The 21016-nt window shown below is 37.3% G+C and overlaps 1 protein-coding gene across 2 annotated transcripts in view; it reads right to left on the bottom strand.

Annotated features, from left to right (window-relative positions):
• Window positions 1-21016, bottom strand: part of CRB1 (crumbs cell polarity complex component 1) — a 138476-nt gene that overhangs the window by 101907 nt on the left and 15553 nt on the right. Inside the window, exons 2-4 of one of the 2 annotated variants that reach the window (XM_032878194.1) lie at window positions 15966-16161; window positions 12962-13101; window positions 6460-6642 (exon numbers count right to left, since the gene is read on the bottom strand). In XM_032878194.1, coding sequence (XP_032734085.1) covers window positions 6460-6642; window positions 12962-13101; window positions 15966-16161 — 519 coding nt within the window. The remainder of the gene's footprint in view (window positions 1-6459; window positions 6643-12961; window positions 13102-15965; window positions 16162-21016) is intronic. The other variant, XM_032878195.1, reaches the window with a different exon arrangement.

Genomic DNA, 21016 nt, shown 5'->3' with positions numbered 1-21016 from the left:
GGGCAGAAAGAGAATCTTAAGCAAGCTCCACGCCTAGCACAGAGCCCCACACACGGCTTGATCTCATGATCCTAAGACCATGACTTGAGCCAATGTCAAGAGATATTGGCTTAACTACCTAAGCCACACAGGCGCCCCTCAAAGACTAAAGTTTCAGAGGTCCCAGGTATGGCTCATATAGAACCCAGTGGACACCACAGTGCTCTTGTGGAGAAGAATGACATATAGCCTGGGGGCAGAGGATGTGACCTGAGGATTCCCTGGAACACATTGGGAGAGATGACTCCCCCATTTTGCAGCACATTTGGGAGAGGAGGCATTGCCTCCCCAGGAACAAAAGAGCTAGTTGGTCCCAGTTCCCTCCCTACCCTTCAGCATAGGCACAGAGACACCTGCTGATGGCAGCTAATCTGGACACTAGCTCTTTGCAGTGCTTTACTCCAAACTTTACACCCCTGTGTTTTGGTGCAACTGCCTTTCTGAGACATACCTGCATCAATCCCAGCATGGTAAGATCTTCTCATGGAGGACCAGGATGGGTCCCTGCCAGGCCAGGTCCCTAAAGTTTGGGAGTTTTAAAACTCAGCTGGCCTGCCTGGGATAGAACAGAAGTGGGCAGACAGCCTGGACACAGTCAGGTGGTGATCTGGGGAACACTTGGGAAACACAAGGAGAGATTGTTCACTCTTCTGGGAGGGCTTCCTGGACAATGGTAGGCACAAACTCCCCCTCTGGGGTCAAGGGAGGGGGCTGGCCCCATTTGCCTGTCTGGCCCCTCAGCATAAACTAACTTCAGTAAGCATCACAGCACTAGCAATGGTGGACTAAACCACTTACACTAAGCCCCACCCCCCTGCATGCTGCTGGTGCTGCTTTTGTGGGCAAGTGTACCTAAAACCCAAAGCAGCAGACCTTTCCTCTAGAAGACCAGAACAACCCCGCCCTCCCCCACAACACACACCATGTCTACTGACCATAGAGTTCTGCAAAGCTTCAGCTCTAGTGGAAATAGCATCAGGTCTCTTTTAACACCCAGACCAGAGCACACCTAGTTAAAACCCAACACGTTTTGGCCAAGGTACAAACACTCCCCACTGCAGGCAAGGAGAAACTACAGAGAACTGACCTGAAGAAAAGAGCAGCCAAAACACAATAGCAGAGTGCACCCAGCATGCACCAGAGATGCTTCCTGAAGCACCAGGCCCTGGATAGTATATGACTTCCTCTTAATAAAGCCATTACTCTCAGGACCAGGAAGCATAATAGACTTTCCTAACACATGGAAGATAGAGATCTAGACAAAATGTCAAGACAGAAGAATTCATCCCAAAAGAAAAAAGAAGAAAAGGTCACAGACAGGGATCTAATTGAAACAGATATAAAGAATATCCCTAATCTAATATTTAAAGCCATAATAATAAGAATACTAGTTGGGCTTAAGAAAAGCATAAAAGATAAGGAGTCCCTCACTGCAGAGATAAAACCCTTAAAACAAGTCAGGCCAAGATGAAATAAGCAAGAGCCAAGATTAGAAACCAACTGGATGTAATGACCCCAAGGATGGAAGAAGCAGAGGAAGAAATCAGTGATATCGAATATAAAATTGTGAAAAATAATGAAGCTGAAAAGAAAAGAGAAAGAAAAATACTGGATCATAAATGTAGACTTAGGGAACTCAGTGACTCCATAAAGCATAATAACATTTCTATCATAGGGGTCCCAGAAGAGGAAGAGAGGGAAAAGGGGGCAGAAAGTTTATGTAAGGAAATAATACCTAAAAACCTCCCTAATCTGGGGAAGGAGACAGACATCCAAATCCAGGAGGCATAGAGACTCCCATCAAAAGCTGTAGTCACCAAGACTGTATGGTACTGGCATAAAAACAGATTCATGGATCAATGGAACAGAATAGAAAACTAAGAAATGGACCCACAACTATATGTTCGACTAATCTTCAACAGAGCAGGAAAGAATGTCCAATGGAAAAAAGACAGTCTCTTCAACAAATGGTTGGGAAAACTGGACAACATGCAAGAGAATGAAACTGGACCACTTTCTTACACTACATATGAAAACAAATTCAAAATGGATGAAAGATCTAAATATGAGACAAGAAGCCATCAAAATACTAGAGGAGAATGACAGACAGTAACTTTGACCTTGGCTATAGCAACTTCTTACTAGAAACATCTCCTGAGGCAGGGGAAACAAAAGCAAAAATGAACTATTGGGTCCTCAAAAACTAAAACACAGCCTACAGAATGGGAGAAGATATTTGCAAATGACATCTCTGATAGAGGGTTAGTATCCAAAATCTATAAAGAACTTATCAAACTCAACACCCAAAAAACAAATAATCCAGTGTAGAAATGAGATGAAGACATAAATAGACATTTTTCCAAAGAAGACATACACGTGACTAGCAGACACATGAAAAGATGCTTAACATCACTCATCATCAGGGAAAAGCAAATCAAAACTATAATGAGATATCACCTCACACCTATCAGAATGGCTAAAACTAACAAGTAAACAACAGATGTTGACGAGGATGAGGAGAAAGGGGAACCTTTTTACACTGTTGGTGGGGTTGCAAATTGGTGCAGCCACTCTGAAAAAGAATATAGAGGTTCTTCAAAAAGTTAAAAATAGAGGTGTGTCAAGGTGGCTCAGCTGGTCAGGCGTCTGACTCTTGATTTTGGCTCAGGTCACCATCTCAGGGTTGTGGGATCGAGCTCCTCATCAAGCTCTGTGCTGGACCTGGAGCCTGCTTGGGATTCTCTCTCTCTCCCTATGCCCCTCCCTTGTTGCTCCATCTCTAAAGGAAAAAAAACAAAAAACAAAAAAAAAACAAAAAAAAGGGGTGTATAGCTTTTCAAATGCTGAAAGAATTGTCAGTTCTCTTCATGAGTTTTCTAAATTATATGGAGTGATTAAAATAAGGATTATAATACCATCTGATCTTGAAGACAATGATGTTCTAAAATGGAGGAAAATAAAAGGACCTAAAATGGAAGTAAGTTCCCTCTACTTCACTCAAAGCAGTAAAATGTTAATACCAATAGGCTTGATAGATCACATGTGTATGCTGTAATACCACAAACAACCACTATGAAAACAACACAAAATATCCAAATAAATAACTCAAGATGAAATCCTGAAAAAATGGTCAAGCAACCCATAGGAAAGTAAGAATAACAAAGGAATCCAATGGAGAACAAATAATAAAATGACAGAGTTCAAACTGAACATATCAATAATTACTTATACGTTAATGGCCTAAATACACTAATTATAAGGAAGAAATTGACAGGATAAATTTTGTTTTAAAACCATGAGAGACTGTGGACTCTGAGAGGCAAACTGAGGTGTTTGGAGGGGAGCGGGATGGGAGGGGTTGGGTGAGCCTGCTGGTGGGTATTGTGGAGGGCGCATATTGCATGGAGCACTGGGGTGTGGTGCATAAACAACGAATTCTGGGACACTGAAAAGAAATAAAATTTTAAACATACTAAAAATAAATAAATAAAAGCTTGACCTAATAATATGCTGTTTATAAGAAACTCACTGCAAATTCAATTACAAGTAGGTTGAAAGTATAAGGATGGAAAAAGGTATACTATGCAAACGTCAATTTTTCAGCATGACTGTCTACATAGAAAATATGAAAGAACTCAAAAACTTTCCTGGAACTAATAAAAGATTATAGCAATGTTGCAAGGGATAAAGTTGATATACAAAAGTCAAATGCTTTCCTATACAACAGCAATGAACAAGTGGAATTAGAAATTAATAACACATTCATATTAGCATGTCAAAAATGAAATACTTAGGTATAAATCTAACAACATACATACATACATACTCATCTATATGAGGAAAACTATAAATCTCAGATGAAAGATATCAAAGTACTACATAAGTGGAGAAATATCCCATGCTCATGAGTCGGAAGATTCAATATTGTCATGATGTTCGTTCTCTCCAATTTGATCTATAGATTCAATACAATCCCAAACAAAATCCCATCAAATAATTTCACAGATAACAACAAACTCATTCTAAAGTTTATATGGACAGGCAAAGGACCCAGGATAGCAACAGGATAGTGAAAGAGAACAAAGTTGGAGAACTGACATGACCCAACTTCAAGACTTCAGACAGTAATCGCACGTGGTATTGGCAAAACATACACAGATAGATAATTAGAACAGAATAGACGGTCTGGAAAAAGATGCATGTAAATAGAGTCATCTGATCATGGACAAAGAAGCGGGAATAGTCTTTTCAGTACCTGGTGAAACAAGTGGATATCTACATGCAGAAAAGTAAATTTTCACACAAACCTTACATCCTTCATGAAAATTAACTCAAAATGGACTCACTGCAGACCTAAATGTAAAATGCAAAACTATAAAATGTCTAGAAACTAACATGGGAGCAAACCTAGATAACCTTGGGTAAGCTGATGACTCTTTAGATACAACACCAAAGGCACGGTCCGTGAAAAGAAATATTGACAAACTGAACCTCATTAAAATTTAAAAGTTTTGCTTTATGAAAGACAGTGTCAAGAGAATGCGAAGACATAGGGGATCATTGTTCATAAAAACTCTTTTTATTTTGGCGACACAACAAAACTAGATTTCTCAGTCTTTGTGGTCATATGGCTAAATTTGACCAATAGAATGTGAATAGAGAGATAGCCACTACTTTTGGTATTGGCCTATAAAAACCTTCCAGAGGCCATGCTCCATTTTCCTTCCCCTGCAAGTGGCCTGCTGCAGAAGAGCATGATAAACTTGGAAACCACTTTTGAAGATGGAAAAAGAAAAAGAGAGAGAGAAGAGCCTGTGACCCTGAATCACCATTCAGAGGACAACTGATCATGAGAATCCATTTTGGATTTGACATCAGTGAAAAATAAGTGATTTCATAGAGATGTGGGATAGCCAAGACTTCTTAACTCATATAATCATTCTTAGTTCCTCAGATATTGATGCCAACACACTTTCCCAAAACATCTGACTGCCTCTCCTGTTTGGACATGCAGATGCATTGGTCAAAAATGTTCTTTTGTCCAATGAGGCAGTATCTGCAGTGGCCTCTGGGTTTGATATAATTTTCTCTTTATAACCCTAAATCTAACATTTAAAAACATTTATAACTCCCCTACCTTGTTTCAAGAAGAATTCAGAGTAGCTGACAAAAATACATACATTATACCAATATCAAATAACTTAGAAAAAAATAACAAAAAAAGAACAACCATAAGAAACAGAAACAGGAAATTTAAATAATCCCAGGTAAGGTAAATATATAAATATGTTCCAGAAAAAAGCTAATGCTGTAGAACCCACATTAACCAATAAGATTTCTAGCCACCTACATAATTGGGAAATATGATATATTCCATGAATTTATTTCATGCTTTTTATCATTTATTAAGATTTATCTGCATGCCTTTTTATTAAGGGAAAAAGAAAGCAAGCTTGAAGTTGTTCAGGAAAAATACTACTTATCCTGACCTTGAGGAGATTTTTCTCCTATGTGTTCTGATAGAGAGGACGATGAATAACAAACTCTCTCCTACAGCAAACACTGCCATGAATCAAAAGATTAAATTTCTCAAGCAAAACACAAAAAGGGATAATAAATGGAGACAGACACCAACCCTCCTCTTTTTTCTTGTTCCTCATTTACTTTTCTCAGAAATCTTTAATAACAACTGAAATATTTTCCTCAGATATCAATTAATTAATCTATTGAGAAAGAAAGAAGATGGAAAGGTAGATTGTAATTAGTTTTCTCAGTGGTATCTATGCAGTTGTAGGTCAGTTGCTACTCATTACTAAATATGGGGACTGTCTCCAAACTTCTTTTTTTTTTTAATATCTAAACTTCTGAAATTTTTCAGAACATGGAAGCAGACACAAATACAACTGCTCATTGGAAAATATACATGCAAACTTCCTCTGGGTTTCAGAGTAAGAATGCTGTATAAAAAGAATCACTTAACTTTAACATATAGAACACCTTTAGCTATAAAGCAGTGAGGAAGATTACTTGAGACTAGATAATTTTTCTCAGTGTAAATATAAATAAGTACACTAACTTTTTTTAGAGCAAATTTGAATAATGTAAAAGTTTAATATCACTATAAAATAAAAATTCCAATTTTTCTGTTTTTAAAATAAAGAATTGGAGTTGGGTTCCAGTTCCCAGCATAGTGGATAAAAACATTTCCCTCCTTTATCCTTATTTTTAACATTTTCTTCATGATTTGAAGAATTAGGATATATGAAACATGGTATTCTTCATGCCCACAAGGGGGACCCTTTGCACCACAGCAGCAGAGATTATACTGCACAGATCTTACTGCTAATACACCATTTGACTGAATGCATGATCTGCCATAAAGTACTAGAGAGTCAAGTCCTCTCTCCTCTTTGCCCTCACCTGTGAGTCCAGGCGGACAGATACAAACATAACCTGAGGATTCAGGGTGGCTGAATGAAGAAGGCAGCTGAGCAAGGCGTCCATGTTGTTTCTCTGGGGACAGCTCTACACACGTCCCACCAGACCGGCAGGGGTTCCTGTTGCATTCCTTGATATGGGTCTCACATTGGGCACCTGTGTATCCTGTAGGATAAAAGTTCAGAGAAGCAGCTGAGCAAAACTCCTCTCCCAGAGTTTATGCTTTAAAGGAGGCTGACCACTGTGCTGGTACCAATTAACAGGACCACGTGTTGCCCTCAAGGAGCTAAAAAGGAGAATCTGGTAAGAGAAGCTTTCTTGGCCAACAGCAGTAGCAAAGGAATCACATGTACCATACTGACCAATATTTTTAAAAAATATTTGATTAATAAGATAAAATGGGACTTCAGGATAACTTTGATTTCCTGATTATTTTAAAGATTCCATTTCCTCAGATACTCCAACTGAATTTTTAGCAAGAAAATAATATTTTTAAAGAAAATAGCCCAAAAGAAAAAAATAATAGCCAAAAAGTCAGTAGAAACTACATAGCCAGCCCTAAATTCTTTTCTTTTCTTTTCTTTTTTTTTTTTAAAGATTTTATTTATTTATTTGACAGAGAGAGAGATCACAAGGAGGCAGAGAGGCCGGCAGAGAGAGAGGGGGAAGCAGGCTCCCCGCTGAGCAGAGAGCCTGATGTGGGGCTCGATCCCAGGACCCTGAGATCATGACCTGAGCCAAAGGCAGAGGTTTTAACCCGCTGAGCTACCCAGGCGCCCCCCTAAATTCTTTTCTTAGAACTCAAAGCAAAGGCAAATGATTACTTCTTCACACTGAGTTAGACAGAATAAAAAATTATTTTGTATTTAAATGGGTTTAGCTGGGTCATTTTATTAAGGATAAGAATAAAAACAAGAAATTTAGTACTTTATAAAAAATTTAAATATTAAATATAAAAGACAGTCCATGCCAGAACTATTTATTTGGCTTTACATACACGTGCACCTGTTTTTAAAAAACTATATATATTCATAAATATAGTCTTATTGTGTGCATATTAACATACCTGGCATCGCACTGTACACATCCTTCTGTAACTTACTTTTTTCACTCCCTTGCACAATCTATCCATGTTAGTAATATAGATCTAACTCATAATTTTAAACTATTCCAAGTATTCTGTAACATGGAAATACCATAGTTTAACCATAGTTTAATTATATATGCATGCTTCTGTAAATGTCCGGGTATAACATTGGGGTCTTTACGTAGGATGGAATTTCTGAGTTATAGATTATGTACATTTTTTATTTTAACAGACACTGATAAACACCTCTGGAGTAGTTGTGCCATCTATATACTTACTAGCACTGGATGAAGATGCATATAGTTCCAAGCTTGCCAAAAGTTGCAATTACCAAGTACAATGTTTTACCTGTTAGTTGGATTTTTTAAAAAATTGTATTTCATTAATGTTTGGGTTTACATTTTCCCCAGTTACTATTGAATTTAACATGCTTTTGGATTTTTAAAACTCATTTCATATCAGTTTCCTGTTTTTCCCATTAGACTGTCTTTCTGATTGATTTATAAGATGATTTACATAGCATGATACATACATAAGCTGAAATATGAAGTTCTTAAAGAACATAATTTGACTTATAATACAAGTGACTTCACAGTCAACTAAAGATCTTTGCACTGTCACTTAACTCTGCTGAGAAATATGTTTTTAAAATGAAATTTACAATCCAAAATTATAAAACCTATAAATCTGATCATGGTATTTCTTTACTTTAATTCAGTGGCGGGCGCCTGGGTGGCTCAGTTGGCTGGGCGACTGCCTTCGGCTCAGGTCATGATCCCAGAGTCCTGGGATCGAGTCCCACATCGGGCTCCCTGCTCCATGGGGAGTCTGCTTCTCCCTCTGACCTTCTCCTCTCTCATGCTCTCTCTCACTGTCTCTCTGTCAAATAAATAAATAAAATCTTTAAAAATAAAATAAAATAATTCAGTGGCTTCTGCTTTCATAAAAATAAAATTCAAAATCCTTAACCTGAAATGCCCTTTATTATCTGGCCCCATTCCCATCTCTACATTCTTTCCCTAGAATGTTTTGTTCCCTGGGGCCTTTATGACAGGGTTTCCTCTCCTAGAAAATGCTCCTCCAAAACTGTGGTTGGCTAAGTCTCAGTTATGAGACTTAATCTTGTATGACTGTCTTGGAATGGCTTTTTCTCATGAACAGATTTAAGTAAAATCCCTTTGTTTTCTCTCATATCACCCAGTTATTTCTTTCATCGCTCATACAATAATTTATTATTTTTGTTATTGTTTTTATGTATAGTGCGTCCCTCAATAGACCTTAAGCTCCAAAAAAGCAAGGACTATTTTTTATTTATTCACCACTCTAGTACTGAGCAATGCATAAATAGTAGACTTCCAATCAATGACTGAATGAGAGCCAAAGAGTAATAATCAACAGTTTAGATTACAATTCTAGTTTAGCAAGTAAATTGGAGAATTGACTATTAATAAGCAAATAATGAGGACATGATATGATGACTCATTTTGTAATTTAAATAAAAGCCTGAATGAGGTCATATGTCAAATCATAACCACAACACAAATTATGTTGCTCAACAGTATAATACCTTTGTCACATATGACCTTGAGTTCTTTCTCAACTATTTGAAGAAGAAACTTCCAGATGAAAAAGGAAATTAAAAACACATTCAGATCAAATCCCACAATCCTTTGTGGTGACCCTCCCCCTACCAAGAACCCTAGTTAATGGTTCTTGGTTCTTGGTTCCAAAGTTCTCTCTCTCTCTCTCTATTTTTTTTTAAGATTTTATTTATTTATTTGACAGAGATCACAAGTAGGCAGAGAGGCAGGCAGAGAGAGAGGAAGGGAAGCAGGCTCCTTGCTGAGCAGAGAGCCTGATGCGGGGCTCGATCCCAAGACCGGAGATCATGACCTGAGCTGAAGGCAGAGGCTTTAACCCACTGAGCCACTCAGGAATCCCTTAAACCCACTTTTCCATAAGTTTTTATAAAGTGGTATTCCTTGTACTACACTGAACTTATTGAAGAAAACTCCAACTATTTTCAATTTTCTTCTCAGTTTAAGTCTCAAGTTTCATACTCAGGCCAGGTTATGAAGTAATTTAAAACCTTCATAAATCCTTTCTTACTTTCTGACTCATGCATGATCCTATTCCTATAGTGAACATTAGGAAGGTTCTGATTTATGGTCTTCCCAGTCCTGTCCCCACCACTGAGGCCCTGTGGGAATTTTGTTTGCTGCTCCCTTTAACCATGTATATAAATAGACTCCTTCAGTGAAGGCTATATTCAATAGTTTTAATAAGTTTTTCTACAAAACTTTGTATAAAGGAACAATATGATATTGAGTTGAGTCCCCAGGGTTCTTATGTCTTTCTTTTTTAAAACAAATCCAATCTTACCTGGGTAACAAGAAAAAATTTAAGATAAGCATTTAAGATGACTGATACTTCTTGTAATTAATTACTTTTGAAGTGAGGACCCCAGTGGTGGATTCTTGCCATTGCCTTCAGTTGTGGTGGTCTTGTAGTCCGAAGGAATGGTCTCTTTTTCTTAGATACAGGTTAGTCTGAAGCATTAAATCTTCTCTTTATATATCACAGTAAGAATAGGATACAAAGACATTCTGAAATTTTCTATCTAGGCAAAATCACCATCATCCAGTAACCCAAGAAAGAAATTCAAGCAGAACTGTCCTTGGGCTATGCCCCTTTCTTAATTCTCACATCATAGCTGCCTCCTCAAGAGTCTCATGGATGTCCATTCCCTCATCCCCACCCTTAACCCTATAGTCACTGTTCTGGCAAATAGCCTTATCTCTTGTTTAAACTACTGAAGAATTTTTTTGTTGTTCTTGTTTACTAGAATCGGTGCCTTTTGTTTTATTTCTCTCAATCATCTTCCACTCACTCTCACTCTCTTCCAGAAAGTTATTACTAAATCTGCAGGCCAGATTATGCTACCTCTCTGTCCCATACTGTTCCAGGCAGACAAGCAGCATTGTGATCTGGCTTGAGTCTTGTCTTGTTCCCCAAGCTCAACTCTCTACCACCAGCGCTATGTTGTCCAGCATTTTGGAACAATCACTCAAAGTTCTACAGCTGGATATGCTCTTTTCCATGTGTGCCTATAGCCCTTTCTTCCATCTTCCTTTCCCTTCCTCTCTTCTTTCCTTAAATCAATTATGAGCTACTACGTGCCAGCCACAGGGTCTCTTAATTTTGGTACCTAGTTAACATTTATTGAGTGCTTACTATGGTCTAGGCTGATGTAGGAACTTTATATATATTACTGGATGTCTTTCTAAAGTAATTCTACAAAGTGAATATTATTATCATCTTTGCCTTATAGAAGAGGAAACCAAGGCTCAGAGCAGTAAAGTAACTGCTCCAAAGCCACACAGTTAGTGAATACATTTCTGGGATATGCTTCGTGATCTTTCAAATTTTCTAAAATGGTGCCTACTGGATCAGACCATCTCTGTACAGATTCTTCTCCCCTTATTCCCTGTTATAGAATCTATCGTAACCTTTTACTGTACCAAAAATTGTAATATGCACATTTTTTTACACTCTTTCTCTACTAGAATTTAAATTCTTTGGAAGAAGGGACCATGTCTTTTTGATTCCCAGACCCCTGATACATATAAGTGGTACTGCAATCCCTGTGGCTTAAATGATTGAATCCATGAATGAACAGAACCCATATTGATTTGTCTCTCTCCCTCTCTTTTTTTTTTAGATAGGTCTTCTTAACTGCCTCACTTCATTACAAACCCTCTAGAGAACAGAAACCACTCTCATATGTAATTCCTACCTCCTGTTGTAGAACCTGGTACCTAGTAACAGTTGCTTTTTTTGAGTACCTAATATGTTCCAGGCCCTATTTTTATCATTTTATTCTTCATAATAATACAAGTCATTTTTTCACCCCTCATTTGCAGATGAGGAACTTAAGAAATGAGAGGTAACCACCTTAGTTCACTCAGTTAATAAGGGATAGATTTGTTCTATTCCCAAATTGTCTACTCTACCCATATCCAGATAGAATCTTGTACAGAGTATTAATTGAATGTTGGGTGTTGACTGATCACAAGAAAGTGAAAAAACACATTTTGGATTATTTTCAGTATTTAAATTAAACCATTGACCAAAGGGCAAAAAACAGGCCCTATTCGTTATCTGGAAGTGGGTAGACACATGACTTCTAAAGATTCCTGAGCCACAGAATTCAGAGCTTCCTTTTACACTTTCACATTTTTTTAAAAGATTTACTTATTTGACAGAGATCACAAGTAGGCAGAGAGGCAGGCAGAGAGAGAGAGGGAAGCAGGCTTCCTGCTGAGCAGAGAGCCCGATGTGGGGCTTGATCCCAGGAGCCTGGGATCATGACCTGAGCCGAAGGCAGAGGCTTTAACCCACTGAGCCACCCAGGTGCCCCTCACATTTGTTTTTTACCTACAAAATATATGCAGCCAAAGCATGCTAAATGTCCCTTAGACAATAGGTGCCTTTCAATGGGAAGCTGCTAACATCTGGATTGACCTCAGTCTCTGAGTTTCCTCCCCAACCACAGGATTATTTTTTCTTTAGACAGTAAAATGAAAGGGAGAAATGGATAGATGCTCGGTAAGCTTTAAACAGCTAGATTTGAAATAATCGTAAGTTTATCATTTTTTACTAGAGGATCAAGAAAGAGGAGATATACTCTTTTATTTTTATCAATGAAATCAAAGTGAGAATTGGTTTAAAAATATGTCAAGCAGGTTTTTTTGCCAAAATTAACATCAATATTTAAAGATGACTTGTTGACTTGTTATATAATGTTTTCTACTGATTCTGGTATCACCTCTACACTCAGCTTAATTACCCCTTATGTGTAATTTTTAGTTGTGGTTTATGTATATTAAACTTGTAATCTCACTTATATTATAAATGCCTAGGAGAATACACCCATTTCTGGAATATTCTATATCCTCTATGGGGACCATCATAATTATGTTGACTGACTCCATGAATTATAATATAATCTCCTAGGATTTTAATACTATTTCATGAGTTTCCATATATTCTAGGTATTACGGAAAACATGTTGGAAGAAAAGGAAGCATCTTCAAGTGAATTTTTCTCCATGAAGACCATGCTGAAATTGACTCTTCTATTCATTTTTTTCCTCTCCATTTTTTCTAGAAAGTTCTGATGATTGGGCAACTTGGTAACCTACTTTAGTCAATGCATACTGTAGCAATAAGTATGTGTGAACAATGAAGAATACAATTAAATTAAAAATGATAAGTAGAAGAAAGAGTTCGTTTTATACTTTTAACAATAAGAATTTTTAGTTCGTGTTTGCTATAAGTGATTTGTTTCTATTCTAAGCTCCCCCCCCCCAACAAAAGGAAGATCTTTGTCACTTACCAGGCCAGCAGTGACAAGTGTAATTGTCAGCACTGTCCTCACATGTAGCGTTATTATGACAGGGTTTTGACCAACACAGAGGCATCAGGGTCTCACAATGTGTCCCTGTGAATCCACTACCCGTGCAGTTACAGCTATAGCTGGAGAGTAAAATGAAATTTTCACATCAACTCTTGGTCATATCGAGATCAAATATCTTTATTCTGTCTCTTCCCCTGACCATCTGAGACCCAAGGCATGGTTTTAATACTTAAAGCAAGAACTCTAGGGAATCATCTCTATAAGCCTGAAAACATTATGTATTTCCATACTAATATCTGATTATCTTTTTTTATTTATAGTATGGCTTCCTGCAAAATGATTGGGAAACCATGATGATTAACTTCAGTTTTCTCATCCATAAATTGAAGATAATAATACCTATGTCAAGGGTTATTGTGATAATTAAATGTGCATAAAAAGAATAGACACAGTATCTGAAGCATCAGAAAAATACTGAATTACTACTAAGTAGGACTAAATAAAGTTGTTAATATTTATGAAGGCAATAGAGAATGATTTATACCACTGTGTCATTCTTTTATATATATAGCCCATTAATAAGGTCCCTTATGAAAAATGAAACAATAAATTATTTAAAAAAACAGGAAAAACCCTCATTATATGAACTGTGACTTATGTTCTCTTATTTTTACATTACAGAAATATTTGAGTCTTGCTATTTCTAACCATTCATTGGTTGAGTGAGATTATCTGACAGATTCAGAACACAAACCTGATGGAGAAACTTGTTGACTTTATCAAGAGGAGTCTTTTAATTTAGATAGGATCTCCTCACGGACTTAGTACTGTAAAAAGATGGGCTTGCACACTCAACTTAGATAAAATGAAGGTCTGGAGGAAAGAACACCTATGAATATATAAAGATTTGGAGTCCTGTCCTTTATGGTTTGTCTGTATATTTACCATCAAATACAGAGACCGAGATTTCACTAAGGAAATTGAAATATTAGCAAATGTAATAAGTTACTATAATTTTTGTATGTATTACTAGTGATAAATCCTCTTACTAATTAAAAACATTTACCAAAAATCTACTATATACAAGATGTTAGAGATAAGAGCCATGTACTTAGGCTGACTAGTGGATCTCAATTCCTAGAATTAGAGACTCTATTGGCACATTCCTTTGGTCTGCAAGAACCTATTTTCTGTGTGTGTGTGTGTGTGTGTGTGTGTGTGTGTGTGTGTAGTTTCTGACTTTCCCATTAACCTCATAGCAAATGTGGTACTTTCTTGTTGTGGGAAATCAAAATCAAGTTGTACTTGTTGACCTTGGGGTTATCTTCTCAAAATTTTAGGTAGTAAGAGAAATAAGGGTAAAATAAAAAAAATATTCATGGCACATGAGTTGAAGAAATGAAAGGTAGCAGGAGTCAGCCTTGTTCTGCTTGCATTTCCATAGGAAGCAAAAGCTTTGTGTGTTTTCTGTCTGATGCTTTGTGGAGACAGCAAAGCATGGATGGAAGGAGCTCCTGCTCTTCCTCTGGACTGCATGTATGGAAACTTGCATTCTGGTGTGTCTGCATGTTGGTCAGTAACCTGCCTTCAGGAATGTAGATTCTAGCCCCTGGAGGATGATTTGGGTAAAACTGAAAGTCAGAGGCAAGATGTGGAATGTGATTAGAAGTTAGGCTTTATAGTTTACAAAAGAAATATACATCTACATTGTTCTATTTATTTTTTTTTTAAGATTTATTTATTTATTTGGGAGGGGGAAGGAGGAAAGGCAGAAGAGAGAGAATCTTAAGCAGACCCCACTCGGGCTCAGTTCCATGACCCTGAGATCATGACCTGAGCCCAAAGCAAGAGTTGGGTCATTTAACCAAGTATGCCACCCAGGCACCCCACATTGTTCTATTTAAAATTGTATCATTTTGTGATAGTTGAAATACATGTGCCCTTTCCCCTTTTGAGTCTGATTCTCTTTGAAACTCAGATTTGGGATAAATTCTATCTTTTTAAATAAAGGAGAATTGGATTCTAGTCCTTCCTTTGCAAACAATTAACTGTGTGAACTTGTGGGAGTCACCTAACTTCCCTGAACTTTAGACACCTTGATGTAATGGGAGACTATTAATGCTCACCTTGCCTTCCAGTGAGCTGTTGAAGGACCCAATAAGACATTAAGTACTAATGCTGTTCAAATTGTTATGCATTTGATAACTCAATATTTGTGTTAAAATAGGTATCAGGGGCGCCTGGGTGGCTCAGTCGGTTAAGCCTCTGACTCTTGATCTCAGCTCAGGTCATGATCTCAGGGTCGTGACTTTCTAGCCCCATGCTGGGCTCCATGCTGGATGTGGAGCCTATTAAAAAAAATTAGGTATCAGAAAGTTCTCTAAAATATTTTATACCAATTCAACTACCATTACCTAAATTTATTATATGTATCATATTAAGGTGTTATTTGTTTGTTTACTTATTTTACTGAAAAGCCAATGATAGAATCTGCCTTGGAGCAGAATCACATGGCTACTTCTTGCCATTCTACTCTTTCAACAGTATTCACCCAATTCCCCGAAAACCTGAAAATTCAAGATATAATCAATATAATACCACTGCCTTTTCCAACAGTAAATACATTATGTAAATACAACCTAATATTTACTTACAGAATGATCTCTAGCTCTGTTTTTGCACCTTCCCTACCTACAACAGGTTTAATTCATGAAATTTAAAAGCTGGCATTTTTCTGTATCATAAAAGTTCTAAACGATTATGAGAGTGACTCGGAAAATCCTCACTTTTGGGACAAACGTCCTCCAAAGGATGCATTTTTGAAGTAAAACCTGAATGTTACTATTTGTTGTCCCTTAAAGGGTAAAGCAATATGAACATTTTCGACTGAGGACATGAGCTCTCCAAACTCCCCAGAGTGACGTAATAGCTGTTGGTCCATGAGTTCTCTCTAAGCCCATCACCCAAACAGGAGAAAACGTACCTGCTGTGCCCATCTACGCACAGCCCGCCATGGAGGCACGGCTGACTGGCACATTCATCGGTATTGAGTTCACAGTGTTCACCTACGAATCCAGGGGGACAGTCACAGAAATAAGCCCCCAGAGCATCCCGACAAGTTGCACCGTTTCGGCAGGGCTGGGACCGACATGCATCAAATTCCATTTCACAGTTCACACCTTTTAAGAGAGTCAGCACAGATAAAAGGAAAAGTTTTAGCGCAGCATTCATATTTTAGCTCTTTGCCAGTGCTTTATTTACCAGAGCACTTGTCAAATGTTATGTTACCCAAAATAATTTTCCTCCTTAATTGTAATTGATATTAACTTGCTGGCACACTTGTGGGGAGTTGCACAATGCACAGCAGCTGTTACTTACAAAGAACTGTTGCATACAACAGCTTGTGGCGCTTTAGTCTGTTCAAACAAGTCATTTTTAGAACAAAGTTACTGTTAACTGTACTTTTGTTGGAAGCTTAAAAGGGACTGGTCAATGTTTGCGAATTATTTTTAAACAGTTAGTTCGGCATCATGTAAAGAAGTGGCTAAGAGCTCAGACTCCAAAGTCAAACGAGCTGAGTTGGGATCTTGGCACGGCCACTTATTAGCCATGTGACCTTAAACTATTCTTAACCTTTCTGTATCTCAGTTTCTGCACCTGAAAAATGGGACCAATACTTGTAATTACCTCACAATTACAATGTGTTCTAAAGTGCTTATGATAGTAGGCAAAACATACTAAATGTTATTAGAAGAAAAAAAAACAATACTTGTTCTTTCAACATTTATTGTACAAATACAATGTGCAATTAATTCCTTAAGTGCTCCGTCTGCAGAGGCTTTTTTTTAATTTAAATTTTCTGTAGTGTTGTAAAATATTACTTTCAATTAGTAAATCAGTTTCTGATTTAAACTTAATATAATTAGTGGCACTATTAGGAGCTACTTCATTTTAAGGTAATGTTACATTAAAATATATGTATTTATAGTAAGTGAAAATTATTTAGTAAGTAAAGAAGTCTAAGATTTACAAAAGTAGTCACATGGAGACAAACTACCCTACTGAATCTGTCAAAATAATATTTGATAGACAATAGTCAAATTTGCATACGTTTTAAAGGATGCAAAATGGAGAGTATCTATTTTTACATCTCTTTATTTCTATGCCTATAACTCAGGATAATAAATTATGTATTAAAATGATATTGCAGGATTTTCAAATGACTCAGAAGTTATTAATAGTTTGATTATGTGCCACCTTTCCTGACAAAAAAACTCGTTGAATATTCTAACATTGCTGACCATTTACAACTGTGACTAGATTCTACAAATACCTAAGTAGAAAGGGATGCCAGCATATTAAATTTGGTTGCTTGTTTTTAAGAAGAAAAAAACTTAAAAATTAAATTTTACGTCGATAAGAATAGAAAGCTGTGGAACGGTAGTATCTGTTGCAAGGTAAATGGCTTGCTGTGTGAGGCCTGGCCACTTCTTACCCAGTCTAGGAATGAGATCAATCATATCTGTTGTATTTGGCATTAGTAATGTCCAGAGAAAGAACACTGAACTGGCCAGTAGAAGACCTACATTCTCATTCTTCCTCTCTCTGAAATGGCTTTTCAGCAGTATTTTAGTATCTCTATTTCTGCCATGCAAAATAAATGACAATAGATATCTCTATGTTCAAGAATGTGAGATAAATATAATAAGTTCTTTAAAATATTTTTTCTTATAATTATTTTTTAACATATATAGCAACTCATATGGTAAGGGGTTAGTCTTCAGTAATTATAAGGCCCAAAATTACCTGAAATGACAATGATCAATCCTAACTTTAAGCAGAATGAACTATGCCCACCCAAGAATGTGTGGTCATTGTGGGTTCCCATAGTGCTCTCTGAGCAGCGGGCAACTGGCACTTACTCGGTACCTGCCATATGTAGGCTCAAAGCATGGTGATTTCACATGTATTCTTGCCTGTGTCCCATACTCGTCAATGGCTGTCTTTGTACAATTCCTATCACTACATACCCCCTATGTACAATTCCCCACTACATACATATTGTCAGTCCAGTTGTCCAGAGTGCCTTTGCCCATGTGATGTTGGACTATGTCCTTTGGTAGTTTAGTCATCTATATTTGCTGGAAAGTAGTAATATATCAAGCCAAATTAGTGGTTTAGAACTTGTTAAAGCTTTTCTAAATTTTATCTTATAACTCAAATAAAATTCACATCGCCATCTGATACACACCCAGATTACTTCCTAGGGCTTAAGAAATACATTTTAAACCATTATTTTAAATTCTGAAGCTCCACTTATATGTTGCAGCTCAACTACATTAGCTTTAAAGTGATCCTGATGTACAAATAAGAATGGGCTTGAGTAGTTTAGATACAGTTTTAACTCAGCTGGTTACTTTGGGGTGATTTATTTGTATTATTGTATTGTATGATTTATTTGATATTATTTAATGATATAATTTTTATTGCATCTTATCACTACTGCTGATATAGACAAAAATTATTGGGTCAATGTCTGCATGATGCAAAAGTAGCCAGATGAAATGTGGTGAAGTACAGTCAGTTATCCGGATGTCTTTGTGTTTCCAGATGCTGGCTTCATACATAAAACATATGGATAACTAACTATGGTTTTCGTTTTTCATTTGGATACTTGCTGTCAATCACATGCTTACATCCACTGAATATACAATTATTCAACCTTCAAAACCATACCTGAACTGTGAGGCCCATTCTATCTGGAAACATTCACTTTATGCCTAGTGTTAATAAGTGCAGCACCATATTACTGTAACTGTATGTGGTAACAGAAACTTAATAGAGTCACAGTGAGTAGTATTTCTGTGGTTGATTGTCTAAGAAACAGAAAATTCATAATTGTATAGTTGTTTCACAAAAATCCACCCAGGAACCAAACCAGTCTGTTGGAATTCATTAATAGTTAATAGTATGAAACATAAAAAAATAGAAAGTGTGTGTGGGGAGAAACAAACCACACAGGACAAGAAGAACTCTGCACCAAAAAAAGAAAGTATAGGACAGGAAAAGAAAAATCCACAGATGTCATTAGCTTTGGTAACTCATTATAACGAATACTGTGCTAATATCCACAAAGGCATCCCTACATAAAAATAGGGACCTAAGGTGTCAGATCACTAATTCCTGACAGTCCAAGATAATTTCACTCTAAACTACTCAATTTGCATTAACTGTTAAAAGAGGTTCATAAATTTTCTCACAGCCAAATATTAACTAATATCTGCAACAACTTTGTTTTCTTTTTTTTTAAATTTTTTAAAATTTCTTTTCAGCGTAACAGTATTCATTGTTTTTGCACCACACCCAGTGCTCCATGCAATACGTGCTTCCCTAATACCCACCACCTTGCTCCCCCAACTTCCCACCCCCCGCCCCTTCAAGACCCTCAGGTTGTTTTTCAGAGTCCATACTCTCTCATGGTTCACCTCCCCTTCCAATTTCCCTCAACTCCCTTCTCCTCTCCATCTACCCATGTCCTCCATGTTATTTGTTTTGCTCTGAAAATAAGTGAAACCATATGATAATTGACTCTCTGCTTGACTTAATTCACTCAGCATAATCTCTTCCAGTCCCGTCCATGTTGCTACAAAAGTTGGGTATTCATCCTTTCTGATAGAGGCATAATACTCCGTAGTGTATATGGACCACATCTTCCTTATCCATTCGTCCGTTGAAGGGCATCTTGGTTCTTTCCACAGTTTGGCGACCGTGGCCATTGCTGCTATAAACATTGGGGTACAGATGGCCCTTCTTTTCACTACATCTGTATCTTTGGGGTAAATTCCCAGTAGTGCAATTGCAGGGTCATATTTTCAAATAAGGTCACAGTCTGAGGTACTTTGATGTAGGGTTTAGAATTTCAATGGAGGAATTTGTGTGTTGGGAGAGGTCAGAATTCAAGCCCAACAGACTTCTGCTTGATTTTTTTTTTTTAAGGATTTATTTATTTACTTGACAGACATCACAAGTAGGCAGAGAGGCAGGCAGAGAGAGAGAGAGAAGGAAGCAGGCTCCCTGCTGAGCAGAGAGCCTGAGGCGGGGCTCAATCCCAGGACCCTGAGATCATGACCTGAGCCAAAGGCAGAGGCTTTAACCCACTGAGCCACCCAGGCGTCCCAGACTCCTGCTTGATTTGTGTTTCTGTCACCATCTTCAAATTCTTAATAATTTTTGAACAACAGACCCCACATTTTTTTATTTTTCAGCAGAACCTACAAATTATGGAGCCTTTCTGTGTATAAGCCCTTAATTACCATTTAAGTTTTTTATAAATGATATACATAGACTGAGTTCTTTTTTTTCTGACCAAAACCTGATTGATACACAGACCCAAGACAGGAAAGATTGGAGTAGAATATTCAAATGAGCAGAACTGTTCAGTTTTTGGCCCACCTCAGGTGAGAGACAAACAGAAAGTTAAAGATGTAGCAAAAATGAAGGAGGAACAGAAGTCCCAGACTCTTCATCCTCACCATTGGTGAGTTGGGACTTTGATACTACGCCAGATAAGTGTTGGGATCCCAGGAGAGAAGTTGTCTCCACTTCCTTATAGAAATCTGGAAAGACATCAGGACACACATAACTTCCAAGCCACCATAGTACAGAATGGTAGAGCAGAGAAAACTATGTAGGATCTGGGTAGATGGAAATTAAATAGTTTTATAGAGAATGCTAATTAAAGCATGCAAGGCAGACAAATGCTTTTGCAAATGAGTCCAGCAAATACTTTTTGTATCATGCTGAGTTAGGAAATTATAAAAACTGTACCTGATATTATTATTTTCCTTTCTCCCCTTTTCCTTTGCCATTCATCATGGAAGAGTAGAAAGAACATGGATTTTGTAGACAGACCACTTAGGACAAAGCTCTGCTCTGCCATTGCTAACACCAAGGCTGGATTATAGTAAATCCTCAATGAATGGTAGGTACTACCTATAATCTATAATGTATTATAGACAATCTATATGTATTAGA

This window comes from Lontra canadensis, unplaced genomic scaffold (assembly GCF_010015895.1).
Source record: "Lontra canadensis isolate GAN:19392208 unplaced genomic scaffold, GSC_riverotter_1.0 scaffold63, whole genome shotgun sequence".
Taxonomy (NCBI): Eukaryota; Metazoa; Chordata; class Mammalia; order Carnivora; family Mustelidae; genus Lontra; species Lontra canadensis.
Note: the sequence above shows the minus strand (reverse complement) of the source record. Positions and strands in the feature narration are given on the sequence as shown.